This window comes from Hyperolius riggenbachi, chromosome 11 (assembly GCF_040937935.1).
Source record: "Hyperolius riggenbachi isolate aHypRig1 chromosome 11, aHypRig1.pri, whole genome shotgun sequence".
In the NCBI taxonomy this organism is placed as follows: Eukaryota; Metazoa; Chordata; class Amphibia; order Anura; family Hyperoliidae; genus Hyperolius; species Hyperolius riggenbachi.
In genome coordinates this window covers 12,226,171-12,243,063 of record NC_090656.1, presented here as the reverse complement: position 1 = coordinate 12,243,063, position 16,893 = coordinate 12,226,171, and the positions used below count along the sequence as shown (strand labels likewise).

At 47.6% G+C, this 16,893-nt stretch overlaps 2 protein-coding genes across 3 annotated transcripts in view; one reads left to right on the top strand and one right to left on the bottom strand.

Moving 5' to 3' along the window:
• LOC137538376 (cadherin-1-like) overlaps nt 1-3,116 on the bottom strand; it is a 178,711-nt gene extending 175,595 nt beyond the window's left edge. Inside the window, exon 1 of the mRNA XM_068260502.1 lies at nt 3,021-3,116. The gene's annotated coding sequence lies outside the window, so the exon portion shown is untranslated. The remainder of the gene's footprint in view (nt 1-3,020) is intronic.
• Nucleotides 3,117-3,269: 153 nt separating this feature from the next.
• Nucleotides 3,270-16,893, top strand: part of TANGO6 (transport and golgi organization 6 homolog) — a 106,181-nt gene continuing 92,557 nt past the window's right edge. For both annotated transcript variants that reach the window (XM_068260126.1, XM_068260125.1), the window contains exons 1-2: nt 3,270-3,362; nt 7,513-8,168. In XM_068260126.1, coding sequence (XP_068116227.1) covers nt 3,284-3,362; nt 7,513-8,168 — 735 coding nt within the window. In that variant the 5' untranslated portion in view covers nt 3,270-3,283. The remainder of the gene's footprint in view (nt 3,363-7,512; nt 8,169-16,893) is intronic.

Below are 16,893 nucleotides of genomic sequence, written 5' to 3'. Positions count from 1 at the left end.
CCAATCATCACTAGCCAAAGATGCAGCCTCGCCCTGCATGACTATCCAATCACCACTAGCCAAAGACACAGCCTCGTCCTGCATGATTATCCAATCACCACTAGTCGAAGACTAAAGGCAGCCATACATCTAGCGATGATGGGCATATTCGACCAAGAGACAAATCTCTCTCTGATCAAATCTGATTAAAGGAGAGATCTGTCGGCTGCCCATACACCGCAGGCCAATTCCCAATCGATTTCATGCAGAAATCAGTCCGGAAACGGCCTTGTGACGCCGCCCTATGCTGTCCCACTAATGTGCAATATGCTTCCCAGTGCTATACATTACCTGTCCGTGGCTGCTGCTTGTCCGCCGCTCCCTCTGGGCCGGGTCCTTCATCTATACACACACTGGGCTTGATTCACAAAGCGGTGCTAACCTACTTAGCACGTCTAAAGTCTTAAGGCGCGCTAACCAGGGTGCTAAGTAGGTTAGCACCGGTTTTCTCAATTAAGAAATCCGGTGCTAACCTACTTAGCACCCTGGTTAGCACGTCTAAAGACTTTAGACGTGCTAAGTAGGTTAGCACCGCTTTGTGAATCAAGCCCACTATCTTTAATAGGATCTGTTCACAAAAATCCAAAGGAATGGGTACACTCTGCCCGTTCCCCCAAGTTTGGGGCGGCCGATCTACGGATGCATCACATTTATCGTGTGCGGAGGGAACGGATGGTCATGGATCAAAACCGATTGCTCAATAAAAACCGATACATGGCATTCTGCTAACTTGGGTGAAGAGTGAGCCGAATGACAGCTCTCCCTGCTGCCGCTGTAATACCTGGCGGCATTAATTACTATTACCTCTCCAAGTCGTAGCAACTCGGAGGGACAAGTCATTTTGGGTTTGGTGATCGCTATTCCATTGGGTGGGTTGGGTGAAACCTGGGTGGCCTAGGAAACAGCCTCTCGCTGGTGCTCATCCTGAAGACGGAAGCCAGCCAATAGGAAGGGAGTTTTAGAGAGCGGCAGCACAGCCAGCCAATCATGCGTGAGCCAGGGAAGGTTGGTGGACTGCAGAGGAAGAGAAAGCGTCTATTGTTGCCAAGAAACAAAGAGCCATTCAGGAGCCGTAAGAGCAGGCTCTTTAAGGGAGTCAATCCAAAAGAGCTGAAGCTTTGAAAAGAAGCGGATTTCCCATTACAATGGGGAAGAGCTTGAGCCGAAATGACCTGCCTCTATAAAAATGTATACATTTAAAGTGAACCTTAAGTCAACTATAAAAAATGAGATTTACTCACCTGGGGCTTCCCTCAGCCCCCAGCAGCCAATCGGTGCCCTTGCAGCCCCGCTCTGACGCTCCAGGACCCGCCGGCGAACACTTCCGGTTTGACCGTCACTGGCTGGCAGGTATGGGAACGCGAGTGATTCTTCGCGTTCCTAGCCTGTTTATCACCCCTATGCTGCTATTGCTGCATGCTGCTATGGCCGCAATAGCAGCATAGGGGGCGATAATATGGCTGGGAATGCGAAGAATCACTCGCGTTCCCATGCCTGTCGGACGGTGACGGCCAAACCGGAGGTGTTCGCCGGCGGGTCCTGGAGCGTCAGAGCGGGGCTGCGAGGGCACCAATCAGCTGCTGGGGGCTGAGGGAAGCCCCAGGTGAGTAAATCTCATTTTTTATAGTTGACTTAAGGATCACTTTAACAGATCCGTTTTTGATCCGTACAGTGCAATGGCGTAGCTAGAGATTATAGGGCCCTCAGATGTAGGCATTCTTTAGCTCTGCCACCTGCAATGTGTCCCAGGTTATGTCCCACTTTTGGCCGCTGGATATCCCAGCTGTGGCCGCAGGAGGTAATATTTGCCTCATTTACCGGAGTAATCGTTTTCTGCTGCATTTCATGTGTCAGAGGTAACGGTAGTGGCATTTCATTTGGCGGAGGTAATGTTTATTGCAATTCCTGTGTCAGAGGTAACGCTTGCTGCAGTTATTATTTGATGAGACTACATTTGAAAGTTTGGGGTTATTGTTGCAGCATTTGGCATTTTGGGGGCTCATGATTATTACATGATATGCTAATACTGTAGCATCAGCAGTTTCTGCAGATTTCGCGGACAATCCAATCCCACCATAGTCATAGTATAATGTCCTACGATATAATTATGTATTTATAAAGCACTGGCATCTAAGTCAGCACTTTACAGAGAATGTAGTCATGTCCTGGGCAGAGCTCACAATCTAATCCCGGCCATAGTAAAGTCTAATGTTCCGCCATATCATTATGTATTTATGTAACACTAGCATCTTCTACAGCACTTTACAGAGTACATAGTCATGTCATGGACTGACATCCATTATGCAAATCTCCCATTTCACCACATCATTGTGGGAACACTGCTTTCTTATGTGTTTGGGGAACATTGCCTAATTACCTTTACGGTCCCATTACCTATCTGTGTTTTGGGGGGAAACTCTGGCCTACTGCCTCGGAGTTACATTACAGTTCGCTCCGCCCACACCATGTCATGGACACGCCCATTTTCTAACCGTTGTCATGGACATGCCAATTTTTTTGCACTAGCACCCTCTCCACCCCCCCACCCCCCTCCCAGGTTGAGCATAAAAAAAACCTGGTCACTGTACTCATTAGCGTTCACGAAATTACAATCAGAATAAAATACACTAAAAAAAAATCATAAAATGGGGGGTATTGGATGATCTACCACCCTAATAATGACACTAATGATATTAATCATTAAAAATGTATTTTTACTCCTACAAATTTTGCAACACTTTTCGCGGGTCTGTAGCCCGCTTCCTCAGGCAGTATAAAACAGGAGCACTGTAAAAAAACATATACAATACACATATTACATATCCATAATAATGTGTCCACAATTACAAGAATTTTGTATCTTATATATAACTGTACTTAATAGGCCAGGCAAGTACCCAAACTCCTCAGTACTTGCTCTAATAAAACCTTTCAAATAATGACAGCAATCCAATTCCTCCTGCTGGCTGTAGTAACATTACCCCCAATATCCTCCTGGGGTCCCCCATCACACAAACAACTCCTGAGCTGCCCTGCAAACTGTATACACAAAACATGAATCTCTCCACCGAGTCACTTCATCACAACCATCGCTCCTCCCCCTTGTGACACAGCGCCGCTATGCATACTGTATTACTGTCTGGAAACCTCAGTCGCTGTGCCACACACAATATGGCGGCCGCGCACTCACGCTGCGGGCGCTCCTGAAGTGACGTCACACGCAGGCATCTCTGGGTGTAGCAAGATGGCGGCCACGGTCAGTGTGGCAAATGTGACAGAAGCTCTGAAACTCCTCATCACCCCCAGAGGCGAGGATGCTCCCGGTGTGTAATTGCATGGGGCGGGGGGATAGGATGGGGGATGTACTACACCTGACTCCTGTGTGTGGCAATCATAGCAACTGTCTGCGCTGCTCCATTCCTGGGGGATCTTCTCCCTGCATCTTATACTCCCTGCATGCGAGAGCCTCTTATACTCCCTGCATGCGAGAGCCTCCTTTACTCCCTGCATGCGAGAGCCTCCTTTACTCCCTGCATGCGGGGGCCTCTTATGCTCCCTGCATGTGGGAGCCTCTTATACTCCCTGCATGTGGGAGCCTCTTATACTCCCTGCATGTGGGAGCCTCTTATACTCCCTGCATGTGGGAGCCTCTTATGCTCCCTGCATGTGGCAGCCTCTTATACTCTCTGCATGCGGGGGCCTCTTATGCTCCCTGCATGTGGGAGCCTCTTATGCTCCCTGCATGTGGGAGCCTCTTATACTCCCTGCATGTGGGAGCCTCTTGTACTCCCTGCATGTGGGAACCTCTTATGCTCCCTGCAAGTGGCAGCCTCTTATACTCCCTGCATGTGGCAGCCTCTTATACTCCCTGCACGTGGCAGCCTCTTATACTCCCTGCACGTGGCAGCCTCTTATACTCCCTGCACGTGGCAGCCTCTTATACTCCCTGCATGTAGCAGCCTCTTATACTCCCTGCATGTGGCAGCCTCTTATACTCCCTGCACGTGGCAGCCTCTTATACTCCCTGCACGTGGGAGCGTCTTATACTCCCTGCACGTGGGAGCGTCTTATACTCCCTGCACGTGGCAGCCTCTTATACTCCCTGCACGTGGCAGCCTCTTATACTCCCTGCATGTGGCAGCCTCTTATACTCCCTGCATGTGGCAGCCTCTTATACTCCCTGCATGTGGCAGCCTCTTATACTCCCTGCATGTGGCAGCCTCTTATACTCCCTGCATGTGGCAGCCTCTTATACTCCCTGCATGTGGCAGCCTCTTATACTCCCTGCATGTGGCAGCCTCTTATACTCCCTGCATGTGGCAGCCTCTTATACTCCCTGCATGTGGCAGCCTCTTATACTCCCTGCATGTGGCAGCCTCTTATACTCCCTGCATGTGGCAGCCTCTTATACTCCCTGCATGTGGGAGCGTCTTATACTCCCTGCATGTGTCAGCCTCTTATGCTCCCTGCATGTGGGAGCCTCTTATGCTCCCTGCATGTGGGAGCCTCTTATGCTCGCTCCCTGTATATCGCATAGAGACATCCGCCTGTTTGGTATATTTAATTACTGATTTATTCAGTGGTGCTGTATCATAGACAATGCATACAGATAAAGAAAAATTAGTGGCAAGATACTTACCTGGGACTTCCAGCCCTCTGAAGTCTTTCCGCGCTGCACCGTTCCTCTACTGCCCCCCCCCCCCCCCTAAAACACTGCTTATGTGACCCCATCCCATGTGCCTCTTGCATTGCAGCCCTGTGTCTGGGATTGGTTTGCCACTTGCACAGTAAGTAAAAATTGCTACTCACCGCGTCCACCCAGCTTACGGAGGGGGGCAGTGTGGAACAGAGAAGCACGAAACAACAGCGAGGGGCCAGGAAGGCTTCAGGGGGCTGGAAGAAGCCCCAGGTAAATAACTGCCCACTTAAAGGAGTTATCAGGGCAAAAAACAACAAATGAGCTTTACTCACATGGGGCTTTCTCCAGCCCCTTGCAGCCGACTGTCCCACGCTGACCTCTCTGCTGCTGTCCCGATCTCGCCGCACGGTGCAGAGACCGATCGCGGGGTCGGCCTTATTGCTCCTGTGCGAATCACCGCTATTAATCACGGCCGCATGGTCCGCTGTCGACATGCGCAGGTGGTAGTAGTTCTGCGCAGTTCGCCGCGGACCACGAGGCCATGATTGACAGCAACGATTCGCACAGGCGCAGTAAGGCCAACCCTGCGGTCAGCCTCTGCACCGTGCGGCGAGACCGGTAGAGTGGCGGAGAGCGGAGGTGCCAGCGTGGGACCGTCGGTTGCAAGGGCCTGGAGAAAGTGTCTAGTGGAAACAGGACCTAGATCAAAAACACCCGATCTGCATTTGCTTTCTGGGTCTGTGGCTAAAAGTATTAGAGGCAAAGGATCAGGTGGACTGCCAGGTAACCGGTATTGTTTAAAGTTAAAGTGAACCTAAAGTCAGAAAGAAAAAATGAGTTTAACTCACCTGGGGCTTCCCTCAGCCCCCTGAAGCTGATCGGTGCCCACGCTGACTCCATCAGATGCCCCTGGACCGGCCGGCGGGGACTTCCGGTTTCGCCGTCACCGGTCGACAGGCTGGGAACGTGAGTGATTCTTCGCGTTCCCAGCCAGAATATCGCCCCCTATGCTGCTATTGCAGCATAGGGAGGCCGCAATCAGGGCTGTGGAGTCGGTCCAAAAATCCACCGACTCCGACTCCTCCGTTTAGGATTCCACCGACTCCGACTCCTCGACTCCGACTCCTCTAATTTGCATATTACAATTTTGTTGATTAAAAGTATGTAACATGAAATTCGTCTCTTAACTGCCAGCGCTTAGGAATTTTACAAGACAACTGAAGTGAGAAGGATATGTAGACTACTATATTTATTCCCTTTAGACTAAAACTAGTCCTTGGTAAGAGTACTTGTAAAAGGTACAAACCGGAACAAAGAATATGGATCAGGCCCTAGGCAATATAAGTGTGGGTACATGTAAGAATGATGTGCAGGTACTCTGCAGGAGAATGAGGGGATTCTTCCTCTATTACACAGTCTTCATGCGCAATCTGAACAAGGTTTATGGGTGACAGACAACACCTCTGTGTTCAATGTGCACAGCATTCTCAGTGGATTCCCTGCAGCTCTGTGGGGTGTGCATATGTAGAGTATAGTACTACTGTGTAACAAAGTATACCTGAGACAGATGAAATTAAAGTTTTATACATACCTGGGGCTTCCTCCAGCCGCCTTCAGGATAATCAGTCCCTCGTTGTCCTCCTCCACCACCTGGATCTTCTGCTATGAGTCCAGGTACTTGAGCCAGTCGAGCGTAGTGCGCATGCACACACTCCGCAGCCAGGAGCGTACTACACCTGCGCAGCACTATTGCGCAGGTGCAGAATGTTCCTGGCTGTGGGAGCGGCATGCGGCCGGACAGCGCTGACTGGCTGAATTACCAGGACTCATAGCAAAAGATCCAGGTGGTGGAGGAGGACAGCGAGGGACTGATTAGCCTGAAGGGGGCTGGAGGAAGCCCCAGGTATGTATAAAACTTTACTTTTCATCCGTCTCAGGTACCCTTTAATTCGTAGTCACCAAACCAAATTTTAACAACATATCAAATTATTTGATTTCATCAGCAAAGGGAGTGCATACATTTGCATAAATCAGCATCAATGCAGAATTATTTCCATCTCGTTGACCATCTCTATTAGTGACACAGCTACACATCAGGCTTTATTCTTACAGCATAGATGTTATTTAGTATATATAAGAGATTCCTGTGTACACATCATATATACAGTCACAATCAGATATGTATATCTGACCTTAAAAATACGGGGACTGCTTTATTGAAGCCGCACAAGTAACTAATTTTGATTGGTTTATTTCATTTTTGTGGACTAAGCACAGCTATTACTGTATATATAAATTATTTATGATGACTATTATCTGAGAAATAAAACATTTTATCATATTTTCTATTTTAATTACAGTTACAAATTCATTAGGAGTCAGAGTCGGTGCATTTTTTCCCGACTCCGACTCCAGGCACCCAAAATTGCCCGACTCCACGACTTCGACTCCACGACTCCGACTCCACAGCCCTGGCCGCAATAGCAGCATAGGGGGCGCTATACAGGCTGGGAACGCGAAGAATCACTCGCGTTCCCAGCCTGTCGACCGGTGACGGGCGAAACCGGAAGTCGCCGCCGGCCGGTCCAGGGGCATCTGATGGAGTCAGCGTGGGCACCGATCAGCTTCAGGGGGCTGAGGGAAGCCCCAGGTGAGTTAAACTCATTTTTTCTTCCTGACTTTAGGTTCACTTTAAATGTCAGCCTCCATATCCCTCTGACTTCAGGTTCCCTTTAAGCTGCTGACTGATTTTGGTGTATGGTTAAAGTTTCTACAGTGTTTCAGATTGCAGGAAAAAATAGGTTCTCATTATTTGTTTTTCTTTACTTTTTCAGAGTCTGGTGCTCCTGAAACTGATAAACAGGCTGCCTTACTGAGAACACTGCAGCTGAATGTGGCCTCTCTGGAGGAGAAGCTTAATAATGCGGCAGGGTGGGAGGAGCTACGCACTCTGCGGTCAGCCGTCTTGGAGGACAACAGGTGGACACAAGAAGGCTCAGAGGCTGCAGCGGATCCATCATGGCGGTTCACATGGGAAGCCCTGGTGCTGCTGCTCTGCCTAAAGGATTGTATGGTTCAGCTGGCTGCCTCTTTCAAGCCCCCCAAACCCAACCTAAAGACCCCCGAGGCTGCCCCAGCCCTTAGCCCAGATACTCTCAGCATTGCCCAGCAGAAGACTGTTCAGTCCGCGCTTCAGTTTGTGGTCTCTATGGGAATCTGCCCCTATCTCCTGCCTGGCATTGGCCTTCCTTTGCAGCATCGCTCAGAATTTGGTGCTCTTGTGTGTTCCATGGTGTCATGTGACCTCTCCCAGGTCCGGACCCGCAGGCTTTATGTCACTTGCACGGCTCTGCTGGAGGTGTCCCGCCACTTGTCTCTTGGCAGTCTACTCTTCACACAACACTTGGGGGATGTGATGGCAGGGCTGTGCCAGCTGGGGTACTGCCCAATCAAGCCAAAGACCGAACAAGGCTCCGAGGGGAAGACGAAGGTAGGACCCCGCTGTGATAATACTCATATTGTGAATAAAAACTCTTTTGATGTCACCTTGTGAATGTATGCGTTTGCTTTATTAGCAACTGGCTCACTTAACACTAGCGGTTATGGGTTTGCAGCCTTGTGTTCAGGGGCAGAAAGAGATGATGCACCTTGGGAAACCAAAGCTTCTCACTTGTACTCTAAAATTCTTACAATAAAAAGCATACCATTCTATTCATTATGTTCTCCTGGGCCCCTTTGTTCTGTTTCTGCCTCTCCCTGCTGCAATCCTGGCTTGTAATTGCCAGGTTTAGGCAGTGTTTACAAACAAAAGACATAGCAAGTGATAGGCTGAGAGTAGCTCAGTGTGTGTCATACAGAGTGTGCAGGGGGCTTGGAGAGGGTGTGTATAGCTTCTATCCAATCACAAGCAGCACAGCACATTCCAGCCTGACTGCCTGAGCCTGACAGAGGAAAGATTAGATTGTATAACAGATAATACAGCCACTGTGCAACTAGGAAAGGCTGCAGTAAGACAGAGCACATTAGAACAGGTATAGGAACTTATAGGATAGAAGAAATAAGGCTCAAAATTTTGTTACAGAGTCTCTTTAAAGCTGAATTATCTGAATTATCAGAAATTCCTTATGGTTTAAAGGATCACTATTGCAAAAATTGTAAAATGTAAAATACATGTGAAAACATGCAAATAAGAAGTACGTTTCTTCCAAAGTAAAACGAGCCATTAATTACTTTTCTCCAATGATGCTGTCATTTACAGTGGGTAGTAGAAATCTGACAGAACCGACAGGTATTGGACTAGTTCATCGCTTCATGGGGGATTCTCAGCATGGCCTTTTATTCTGAAAAGGCCTTTGTTCAGAAAATGATTTATACAATAATGCTGGGCAGCCTCTCTGCTTGCTGCACCCTTTTTTTGGCAGTTGGACAGAGCAACCAGGGATGAGCTCCGGATGAATTCCAAATGGGTTTCATTCGGAATTCATCTGGATAATTGAGGCACCTGAGTGGGTGGGTGAGGGAGAGTTAAACGTACCCGGCTTCTTTAATCCGTCCCTCGCTGCGTTCCAGGCCTCGTTGAGTCACTACTGCGCTTCCTCCTTCAACCCGGAAGGAGGAAACGCGATAGTCACATCACATAACTCTCCCTCACTGCTCCGGTGCCTTAATTATCTGGATGAATTCTGAATGAAACGCATTCGGAATTCATCTGGAGTTCATCCCTGAGAGCAACTGCCGTTCTGTCCGATTTTTACTACCTGCTGTAAGTGACAGCAACATAGGAGAAAAGTAATTTATGGCTCATTTTACTCTGGAAGAAACATACATATTTGTATGTGTTTACATGCATTTTACATTTTATGATTTAAGAAGGCAACGTTACACTTAGCTTTGCTTTTTAATATAGGGCCTTTTGGTCTCTTTTAGCCCTTTATACCTTCCAGGTGTTTCTGGGTCACCATGGGCTACTCCGCTATTCTTTTGCAAAGTAATTGAAGGACCTGTGAAGAACATACGTTTTTCATCGGCTAATGGTCAGCAACACCCAAGGATGACATTTCTGTATTCTGCTAATATTGATAATGGCTGGGTACCTCCACTTCCAAATTCTCAGGCATTCCAGAGGTGGGCTCTCCCCACCACCCATCAAATCAAGGCACTCCATCAATGAATGCTCCACAGTGGTGGTACCGTTTCAGAGAGTGACATCATAGTATGTTCAGGGTTCTCCCCAGAATTTTTTTCCAGCCGGGTGGCATGAAAAAGTAGTCGGGTGGGGTGCGGGGTGGGAATGCAGGGCCGGTGCAACGCTGCTTACCAGGGCTGTGGAGTCGGTCCAAAAATCCACCGACTCCGACTCCTCAGTTTAGGATTCCTCCGACTCCTCTAATTTGCATATTACAATTTTGTTGATTAAAAGTATGTAACGTGAAATTCGTCTCTTAACTGCCAACGCTTAGGAATTTTACAAGACAACTGAAGTGAGGATATGTAGACTACTATATTTATTCCCTTTAGTCATAGACTAAAACTAGTCCTTAGTACTTGTAGAAGGTACAGCCCAGAACAAAGAACATCTATCAGGCCCTAGGCAATGTGACTGTAGGTACATGTAAGAATGTGCAGGTACTCTGCAGGGGAATGAGGAGATTCTTCCTCTATTCCACACATTCTTTATGCACAATCTGAACAAGGTTTATGGGTGACAGACAACACCTCTGTGCTCAATGTGCACAACATTCTCAGTGGATTCCCTGCAGCTCTGTGGGGAGTGCATATGTAGAGTATAGTACTACTGTGTAACAAAGTAAACATGAGACAGATGAAATTAAAGTTTTATACATATCTGGGGCTTCCTCCAGCCCCCTTCAGGCTAATCAGTCCTCCTCCGCCACCTGGATCTTCTGCTATGAGTTCAGGTACTTGAGCCAGTCTGGTGTAGTGCGCATGCACACACTCCGCCACCGGGAGCGTACTATAGAAAAACTAAGATGTTTAAGTATTTTAAAAGTGTAGCCTTATGTGCAGGTACCAGCACTGGTAACAAAAACCTATGAAAACAAAAAGAGAACAAAAACCAGTATATGCTGCTCAAAAACTGCACTTTATTCACAATAATTTAAAAAGGTACACATATATGTAGTAATGAAATGTCAGGGAATAACCTGGCATATGGATTCGTGTATTGACAAGTACAATACTATGTGCTGCAACTGTCAAAGACAGAACAAACAGTCCCATATGAATAGCATTTTAACCAAATCAAGTCACATTCCGCTATCTGTGGCATTATAATCTCAACAGGTTTAATACCAAACAGTACTGGCTGAGAGCTATGTAAAGCTCAATAGACATAAACAGTAATCATAGAGCTTAGACCAAATGATGGATTGCACCTTGGTGGTACCAATATGATGTTCCCGTGAGGAGACCCTAGTATCTTAAACAAATATGGTCATAACCACTCACAGAGGGCAAATATTAGTGCAACCAATATGGTCAATGTCAGAAAATGCCAGTATAAAGTGAGATAGACAAGGTGCCCCAAACATTTTTATTGGATCATAATAGAATTATTGGGGACACCATAGCCATCCACTGTGAGGAAACCAAAGGGGATAGAATAAAGTATGGTTATAACCACTCACAGAGCAGTGTTCTCCCCAGGATCAATCAGCCGGGCGGAGCGCCCAGGTAAGATAAGTTACCGCCCGGCTGATGAAATCTCTGTCACTGCGAGCCGCACTCTTCACTGACAAGTGCCCGGCTGTCAGGATGTGCTTCTTCCCCTCTGCACATGAGATCTCGTGCTTCCCGGGCGAGCTCCTGCACTGATTGGCTCAGCGCATGGTAAGAGGTGTGACCATAGCGCTAGCTGCCGACTGTCAGGCTCGTGACTGTGTAGTGTGTATAAGCTGTGTGGGGATGTGCTGGGCAGAGACTAGAGGCAGACAGAGCGCAATCATTGACCGGCTGAACGTGTTAATTTATGTGCACGAAGTTCAGCGTATAAAGCGGGACGGAGCAGTGCGGTGGTCTGATTTATAGCACAGGGGAGAAACACGTGCTGGAGTCATAGGGGAGCTGACAGCGGGATGGAGAAGTGTGGTGGGCTGTGATTTATAGCAGGAGGATCCCGGGCAGGTCATGGTGAGAGATGGAATGCTGTGTGGAGTCAGCCACAATGTAAACTGCAGACTTAACTGTGTGAGAGCCAGTGGCTGTGGGAGCACATAGCTCTCTTGTTATATATGTGTGCTTGTGTCGTGAAAGTCCTGTGTCCTGACTGCAATCCTTCATAATCATAAATAAATCTTTCCTGGACTCCTATGGGTCTGTTCTGCCTATGCAAGCCAGGGAGGAGCTGATATATATCACACAGTGCGAGACCCCTCCTCCATACAACCCAAAGAAAGATGGTTCCCTGTCCATTTGCAGCAGCCAGTCATGTACACTCAATCCACTAGCAACACAGTGTGAGGCATCTAGTATGAACCCCTCACCCACAACACCTGCACCAAGGGTGAGATCTCCCTCCCCACCTGATAGCTGTCAGTGGTATTATCTCCACCCACATCCAGTAGCACTCGGCGCAACCTTCTCCCTCACCTAGTATTACCCAGGGTGATCAAAATACCCCACCTGACACTTTTTGTGATCCTCTACAACAGGGGTCTCAAACTCCATTTGCGTCCCTTGATACAATATTTTGTGGCCCTCGCCGGCAAAAGCTTCCTTATAGTTCGCTTCAGTGCTCCCAAGTAATCCGCCGCATCCCCGCCGCTAAACGAGGGCTGCAGAGCCCCCAAATCGCCCGGGGGGCAATCCGCCGGCATTTCCTGGAAGGGAATCGCCACACGGATCGCCGCCTCTCCCCGCCCCTCTCTGTGAAGGAAGAGTGAGAGGGGCGGGCAGAGGCGGCGATGCGCCGCGATTGTGAAATTCCTTATGCGGCCCAGCCTCATCCTGAATTTGCCTCCTGCGGCCCCCCAGGTAAATTGAGTTTGAGACCCCTGCTCTACAAACACACACTTGTCCCAACTCCCCAGCAAACCAATCACCCACCCACCCACCTCGCGTGACCCTCTCCTCCACTCAATGAGCCCTTACTTCCCCACCCGGCTACTTTTTCATGCCACCCGGCTGGCAAAGATTTCTGGGGAGAACACTGCAGAGTATGGGAAAGGTGTGACCAATATGATCAAAAAGTAAGCTATTCATAGAATATCAGGGAGCCGAGAATCTGACTGAAAAAAAGCCAGAGCCATGTATAATGATCGACCATTTGAGTGCCTGGAAGGGCCACCAAAATTCCTGTATCTACAGCTACTGCATAGAGTCAGTCCAATAGGCCCAAATCCTATCGCAGTACAGTTAGTGAAACAATACTGCCTCCATTGTAACAGCAATGTGCCATGATATCACAGAAATAGACTCAAGAAGTTTTCAGTTCGATAATGCATTGGCAGACGCTGAAGAGAATATAAGAAGTAATCCGGATCAGAACTTGTGCAACACGGAAATCCTGCTTATAAGAGTATGTAGAGATATCTTAATGTCAGACGTCCATTATAATCCACAGTGCATATATATGAGTTATCAGCCAAGTATTGATGGTTATATGACAGCTGATTTAGCCGAGCGGTGTTTTAGAACAGCTGGTAGTGTCCCACTCGCGTCAGGCCACCTGATCAAAAACGCAGTGTAGTAAATGCTGCAAGCAGGTGTCTAAATACCAAGTAATGACGGTATATGGTAGTTTTTTAGAAGCACTGATAATGTCCCACTCACGTCAGACCGCCTGATCTGAAACGCAGTGTGATGCAAACTGCAAGCGGGCGTCTGGATACAAAGTCATTGTGTTGCAGGCAAAAACCCCATGCATAAGAGGTATCACTTATCTGATCCGGTAATGTAGCTCTAAACCGCCATCTCCATCAGTTGGAGAGCGGCCTGTAGTGGCTCCAATGTACTGGTCGATCAAAGACTCGTGCAGGTGGCAATGGCGGCGGCCTGTATCAGTCAGAGCGCGGCTCCCTATGGCGTACTGCGTAGCATAGCGTCTACGCGTTTCGCTCCGCCCACCGGAGCTTCGTCAGGACATGCTACGTCACCACGTAAGCTGTTACCCATATCCATGTATTTATATCATCTAGTCAGTTTGGCAAACTTCCAAAAAGGCCCCATCTAGTGGTGATGATGGGGTAACAGCAAATAATGTTTTACAGAGACATCTTGTGGTCAATTCCAACACAGCAGGCTCAAAAAAGGAGCCGCAGAATAGCTATCAATTTATGACAAATCATACCTAGACATATTATCTGTCACACAGAGGACTACTTCAAAAAAACTTTAAGATTTAGATCAACATTAACCTCCCCGGCGTTCTATTGAGATCGCCAGGGAGGCTGCGGGAGGGTTTTTTTTTTTTAATTAAAAAAAAACTATTTCATGCAGCCAACTGAAAGTTGGCTGCATGAAAGCCCACTAGAGGGCGCTCCGGAGGCGTTCTTCCGATCGCCTCCGGCGCCCAGAATAAACAAGGAAGGCCGCAATGAGCAGCCTTCCTTGTTTGGCTTTCCTCGTCGCCATGGCGACGAGCGGAGTGACGTCATGGACGTCAGCCGACGTCCTGACGTCAGCCGCCTCCGATCCAGGCCTTAGCGCTGGCCGGAACTTTTTGTTCCGGCTACGCTGGGCTCAGGCGGCTGGGGGGACCCTCTTTCACCGCTGCTCGCGGTGGATCGCCGCAGAGCGGCGGCGATCAGGCAGCACACGCGGCTGGCAAAGTGCCGGCTGCGTGTGCTGCTTTTTATTTGAGGAAAATCGGCCCAGCAGGGCCTGAGCGGCAGCCTCCGGCGGTGATGGACGAGCTGAGCTTGTCCAGACCGCCCAGCAGGTTAAGTCCCAAAGGGGCCAGAGTTTTAAGCTGATATATCCAGAAACTTTCTTTTTTAATTAATTGAGCCCTCATATTACCATATCTCATCCCTGGATCTAAACGATAAATGGCCTTAAATTTTAATCCTGTTGGATCTGAATTGTGGTATTCAGCAAAATGTGAAGCTATGGGAGTTTTATCTCTTTTTTCTTCCTTTGATGAATCAATTATAGCTCTCACATGTTCCTGAATTCCAGTACGTAATTCTCTTTCTGTCTTGCCCACATAATGCTTATTGCAAGGGCAGGTCATCTGATATACAACATATGTACTCAAACAGTCAACAGAACATCTGATGTTATACATCTTATCCCCTGCAGAGTTAGTGAAAGTGTCAGTTTTGTCCACATATTGACAAACCGAACATTTTTTGCAAGGTGTCATCCCATTGCGTTTTTTAAAAAAGGGAGTTTTTTTGTTTTTATATTCTGATTGGGTAAGTATATCTGCAAGATTCTTATTGCGTCTTGCAGTGAGTAAGGGTCGTGGGCCAATTATTTTAGCTATTTTTCCATCATTTAGTAAGATAGGCCAAAAACGCTGCAAAGTATCTCTAAATTTCTTCCAATGGGGACCATATGTTGCCACAAGTCTAGGACAGAACTGTACATTGACACGTGGTTTCTTGATCAGGAGGTCATCCCGATTTGTTTTAAGGGCCCTATAATAGGCAGACTTTAATAATTTGTTTGGATAGCCTCTGGCACGCAATCTCAACTTTAAATCCCACGCTTCCTTTTTAAATGTATCAGTGTTACTGCAATTTCTTCTAAGGCGTAAGAATTGTCCTATAGGTACCGCAGACTTCTGTGAAGCTAGATGAGCGCTCTGATAATGTAATAATGTGTTGCCTGCAGTCACCCTCACGCCTGATCCGAACATCCAAAAATTCCAATTCAACATCACTTGACTTGTAAGTCAAAAAGATGTTGTAGGTATTAGCATTAAGGCGAGCTACAAAATCATTAAGATCCTGTAGAGATCCTGTCCAAAGTAGAAACACATCGTCCACATAGCGCAGCCAGAGGGCGGCATGCTCCCGATACGCCCGGTCCACATAGACCACCTCCACCTCCCATGCGCCCAGGTGGAGACAGGCGTATGAAGGAGAGCAGGCCGCCCCCATGGCTACGCCCCGCCGCTGGTGATAATAGATGCCACAGCGCAGGTGCTAGTTGGTGAGCATATGGGGTACACTGATGTAGATGATTTCTATTCAATTGAAGGGATGGAGGAAGAGGAGATGGGTTCTGAACAAAAATTCCCCCCTCATACTGACATGAGACCTGTCTCAGAGTATATGCCATCTATGTCAAAAAACAAATATGTTACATTGTTCAATGAATGTGTTATGAAAGAAATTGAAACTTGGGGAGTGCAGGATTTCGTACAAGACAATCTATCGCCCAGAGAACGAGAATCAATAAGAAAACTAAGGAATCTTGACAATATAGTCATCAAAAAAAGCGATAAAGGTGGAAATATAGTTTTGATGCCAAAAGAAATGTATTTGAAAGAGATCAACCGACAGTTGGCAGATACCAACTGCTACGAACCAATTCTGGTTAATCCCTTTGTTAAATTAAAAGATGAACTAAACACCCGGTTGGAGTGGGGATATTTGGACAACGTTCTTACTGAAAAAGAATTTAAGGCTCTAAGAGTTGACCAATACGTTGTTCCAACTATCTACATACAACCAAAAATTCATAAAGATCCTGTTTGCTCACCGGGACGCCCAATTATTGCTGCCATAAATTCTCCAACAGAAAAAATAGCGCAATACGTAGACAAAAAATTACAACCCATGGTTGAGATGCTGCCATCCTTTGTTCTTGACACTATGCAATTGCTACACAAACTTAAATCTGTGACCGTACCCGAACAGGCGATATTGGTGGGATTGGATGTTGAATCCCTTTTCACATCCATTCCCAATGATGTGGGGAGACGTGCGGTTAATAAGTTTTTGGCTCGCTTTTACCCTGACCAGGATGCTCATAATGATTTTGTGGACACTTTGCTTCAGTTCATTCTGAACAACAATTTTTTTACATTCAACCATCGATATTATCGCCAGTGGCGGGGCGTAGCCATGGGGGCGGCCTGTTCTCCTTCATACGCCTGTCTCCACCTGGGCGCATGGGAGGAGGAGGTGGTCTATGTGGACCGGGCGTATCGGGAGCATGCCGCCCTCTGGCTGCGCTATGTGGACGATGTGTTTCTACTTTGGACAGGATCTCTACAGGATCTTAATGATTTTGTAGCTCGCCTT